The sequence below is a fragment of the Cicer arietinum genome, chromosome 5, assembly GCF_000331145.2.
Source record: "Cicer arietinum cultivar CDC Frontier isolate Library 1 chromosome 5, Cicar.CDCFrontier_v2.0, whole genome shotgun sequence".
Lineage (NCBI taxonomy): Eukaryota > Viridiplantae > Streptophyta > Magnoliopsida > Fabales > Fabaceae > Cicer > Cicer arietinum.
Window position 1 is genome coordinate 26,174,037 of NC_021164.2, and position 4,473 is coordinate 26,178,509.

Here is a 4,473-nt window from a genome sequence, read left to right on the forward strand (position 1 = left end):
TCAATGTATTAATATTTTAGGTCATTTTGGTCTTTAATAGGTTAAGGGATTAGGGTTTAGGGTGTAAGGGTCTTGGTCTATTTTGGTTCTTAATTAATGTAGTTCATGGAATAAGTGCATAGGTGTCACTAGTTATGGATTTTAGGTAATTTTTGTTTTTGATTTTTTCTTTTTGTCCATTTTAGTTCTTATTCATTGTAGTTCGTCCAATAAGTTCAAAAGTCAAAATACAATAATATTTGAGGTCATTTTGATCTTTACTAGGTTAAGGGATTACAATTTAGGTTTTAGGTTTTAAGGTTTAGAATTTAGGGTTTAGGGTTTATGGTTTAAGGTTAAGGGTTAATGGTCTAGGTTTATTTTAGTCTATTTTGGTTCTTAATCAATGTAGTTCGTCGAATAAGTACAGAAGTGTCACTAAATTTGGATTGTACGTAATTTTTGTTCTTACACTACAACATTTTTGATGTTAGGCAACACTTCACTTAGCTACGGCTAAAAAAATGTGATTGAAAATAGAAATAGGCAACAATTTTTCTTGCCAATAATTTACTTATAGAGTATAATTTCTTGACTTTCAATGAAAAACTGTTGTAATTTTTGTTATTGTCATAAATTAAATTACAATTTTAAAAGTGTTGCTGTTTCACCACGAAAAAAAACCATTGATTAATAAAATTTAATATCTACACATTTTAAGTGTTGTCTAAATCGATAAAAACTGTTGCATGATATTAACTCAAAATATGTCACTAATGATATTACACAAAATCACTATTTTATTTATTTATTTACGTAATACAAATCAAATCCCTGAACATCCTTAATGAGACTTTGAACACCAAAACCCCTGGTTTCATCTAAATTACCAGAAACATGTTAGTGATGAAATTAGACGCAACCCTTCTTACACCAAAACCATTTAGTTTCATCATAAACTCCAACGGCAACGAGGTTTCATCTAAAACTCCCACGAAGAACCTTCCAGAATTTCTCGTTCTCCCTTCTCGCATCTCCCTGTCGACGCCGAAGAACCCTCTCACTATCTTCGCGACCTCACGTTTGTCGCATCTCCCTGTGTCAACGCCGCCTCTTTGTGACTCTGTTTTTTCATCTCGCCGCAACTCCTTCATCGTTCGCCGCTGCCGCCTCTTTGCGACCATGTTTCTTCATCTCACCGCAACTCCTTCATCCATCGTCGCCGCCTATTCTTATGACTTTCAACCGGTAAACCATGTTTTTCCTCTTCCAATTTTTTATGAATTAAAAACTTGTTTAGTGGTTCGTAATTGTTTACTTGGCTGAGTTAGTTAGGGCTACATAATTAGGGCTATTCATATAGTGATTCATAATTGTTTATTTGGCTGAGTTATGAACTAAAAACTTGTTTAACTATTCATAATTGTTGGTTTTTGTTACTCAGTTAGTTAGGGCTATGTAATTGATTCACAATTGTCTTTGCCGTTGAATATCTTTCATAATTGTTTATTTGATCTAATGTTAGAATGAGTCAGATACCTAATATATGCTAGAATTGACAGAGGAAAATTATCTTTAAGCAACCTTATGACATCCAATTTTTTTGAAGTCAAAGGATGATCTTGAAATTGTTTCAATTTTAGTAAAAGTAGTCGGGTGGTTCTCTTTTCACTTTCTTTCACAAGTTGTTTTATGCAACTTATTGATTTATGTCCAATTGTGTGATTAATGAGCAATTGTTTGATTGGTTTAATTGATTAATTGCTTGATTGCCCTGTAGAGGGTGGTTTACTTGAGCAATTGCTTGATTGGTTTAATTGAGCAATTCTTTCACAAACAATTGTTTGCTTCATTGGTTTAATTGGTTTCAATGGTGTTATGGCAGATGGTGGTTTATCTCTTTATGTTTTTTTTAATTAATTTATGTATGCAAATTTACTATTTTATGGTTAACATGAGGAATAAAAGTGGTGTACAATATATCTATCTCTCACTTCTTTAGTAGAATCATGGGTCTATTATGTTGTTGTTACTGCTATAGTGCTGCATCTCATAATGAGTTAAAAAAATTCAAAAATACCTTTTAAAATTTGAAGGTTATGGCTTTTTCTTGAGGTATTTTAGTAGCTTTTCAATTTAAAAACACCATAAATTGATATTTCAATTTTTAAATCTGTATTGGACTGCTTTCATTTGAAGATACATGTCATTCCTTCAGCTATCATTTAAAGATTGTTTGTCATTCAGTTTTTCTTTTTAACTTGGTAATAGTAGAATGTTTAACCAAATGTTTCTTGTGATGATGTGTTATGCATTTGATGTATTTACTTTCAAATGTTTTTAAATAAATAAATTTATTTTAAAAGGATTACAACTGCTTCAGATATCCATTGAAAGCTGTTAAAGTTATGCATTTGGTGGCTCTAAGGAATGAGTCCAGTGTTGTGAGAAGTGATGCTTATCCAAATCATTTGATTTCCCACAAGGTAATTAGTTCATAAATAAGCCTCCTTGTGACTTACATATTTAGTTCTATAGTTTTGTTTCATGTACTGTTTGTTGTAGGTTTCATTGATAATATCCTAAAAAGATGTCATGTCTATATACATGCAATTTTCAATGATGCATAAGAGACTTTTTCTAGAGCCCTCAATTTCTCTACTTCCAATGTTCTCCCCTGCCATGAAAGTGATTAGATTCTAGATTTGAATTGAAAATGTTTACATTTTAAAACTATCGGTCATCCACAATCTATGTCATGAAAGGTGAACATATGAGTTATTATTACTTTGGGTCATAGTTGCCTCTTAAGTGGTGTGACTATTTATCTGATTTTGCTAACCCAAGTTGTAAGAATTGTCATCCTCTCACTTTTTCTACTACAGACATTAGGAATTCTGAAGTTTGTAACCATCAATATTTATTAATTGGTTTTTCTTCAAGTAGTATGTGCACTAGCTTCTAGATGATTAAATATACTTTTCATTGTATCTTTAAATTTTTCTTCATTCAATGGCATAGGTGACACTACTTTGGACCAATTTGATTCCTTTTAGTGACACAAATTTGCAAGAGACCACCTTTTGATCTTGAGTTAGTTCTAGTAAGTTCTATTTTACTTTTTCTGCATCTATATGAGTAATCTAACTATTTATTTTGTGACTGCTTTGATTTTGTATTTTAAAGTAATGGATAAAGAGTGGACTTAACTTCACAAACTCAGTTCAGAGTATAGGAAAGGTGCCAAAAACATTATTGAAAAAGAAGCACAATGGTCTGTGAATACTTGATAGGTTTGGGGTTTCTACAAAAATCATGGAGAGTGAATATCTTTATTGCATATGAAAATTGATGAACATGTGGAAGATCAAGTGGATTCACGTCATCCTTAAGAAGAAAGTGGAAGATCAAGCGGACTCACGTCATCCTCAAGAAGATTGAAGCTAGTGGAATGCATTGAAGATTTGATTGTTTTGGTATGCATGGAAGACTTGATTGTTTTTAAAATGATGACATAATAGTTGATGTATTCATGTACTGATTTTTTGTGGATGCATACCAATGTTAAAAAATTTTGATTAGACAAAGTTGTTTTCCCTTATTAATGTATATTTTAGTTACAATTTGGTAATGTAAACTCTTTTTTTATTTCATTCAATGTTATAGTTTTTTTAATTAATGTTTAGTTATTTTAAGCAATAATAATTAATTATCAATACAATTGTATTTGAAAAATTGTTGCCTAAATGTGCAAAAGGCAATATAAAAAACTGATTGGCTAATCCTTGCACAAATGTGGAATAATGGTATAAGCAAGGTTTATATATGTATTGTCGTAGACTAAAAACTGTTGCCTAAACCTTATGACAGCAGTTTAAATTAGTTGCCTAAAATAAATAAAAATCGTGGGCTAATGAATAGGCAACATTTTCATAACTATAGTTTAAAACCAATCTAGAAAACTGTGAGTTAAACCCAACCAAAAAACTGTGGTCTCATTGTAGGTCTATAGCAACAGTTTTTTTTTTATTCGTGGGCAAAAGTAAAAAATTGTGGCCTATTAGAATAGGCAACGACCACCTAGACCACACTTCTTAAACCGTTGCCTTAGGTTTAGGCTACATTTTTTTTGTTTTTAACCACACTTTATTGTTGTTGCCTAAACTGAAAAATGTTGTAGTGTTAATATGTTTCTTTTTATCCATTTTAGTTCTTATTCATTGAAGTTCGTCCAATAAGGGCAAAAGTCTCAATCCATTTATATTGTAGGTCATTTGTTGTCTTTACTAGGTTTTGGGTTTTGGGTTTAGGGTTTCAATTTAGGGTTAGGGTCTATTTCTATTCTAGTCCATTTTTGTTTTAATCAATGTATTTCATGAAATAAGTGCATAATTCTCAATGGATATAGATTTTAAGTCATATTGTTATTTATTAGGTGTATTCTCGTCCACTTTGTTTCTAAAACAATTTAGTTCGTCTAATAAGTGCAAAAGA

The 4,473-nt window shown here is 31.1% G+C and overlaps 1 protein-coding gene across 5 annotated transcripts; it reads left to right on the top strand.

The window, feature by feature from the left end:
* The first annotated feature begins 794 nt into the window (after window positions 1-794).
* LOC105852315 (uncharacterized) lies at window positions 795-3,658 on the top strand. Of its 5 annotated transcripts, none has more exons than XM_012717275.3 (4): window positions 795-1,227; window positions 2,346-2,465; window positions 3,001-3,082; window positions 3,166-3,658. In XM_012717275.3, the coding sequence occupies exons 1-3, from the start codon at window positions 877-879 to the stop codon at window positions 3,064-3,066; spliced, it is 537 nt and encodes a 178-aa protein (XP_012572729.1). In that variant the 5' UTR covers window positions 795-876; the 3' UTR covers window positions 3,067-3,082; window positions 3,166-3,658. The 5 variants fall into 5 exon arrangements, 3 of the variants coding, with proteins under 3 accessions (XP_012572729.1, XP_012572730.1, XP_012572731.1); XM_012717276.3 differs by having other exon boundaries at window positions 3,001-3,072; XM_012717277.3 differs by lacking the exon at window positions 3,001-3,082 and having other exon boundaries at window positions 796-1,227.
* The last annotated feature ends 815 nt before the right edge of the window (window positions 3,659-4,473 follow it).

Coding starts and splice junctions, on each gene's coding strand:
- LOC105852315 (XM_012717275.3), top strand. CDS start 877: ATGTTAGTGATGAAATTAGACGCAACCCTTCTTACACCAAAACCATTT. Junction 1,228..2,345: donor ATTCTTATGACTTTCAACCG/GTAAACCATGTT, acceptor TTATTTTAAAAG/GATTACAACTGCTTCAGATA. Junction 2,466..3,000: donor ATCATTTGATTTCCCACAAG/GTAATTAGTTCA, acceptor TCAATGGCATAG/GTGACACTACTTTGGACCAA.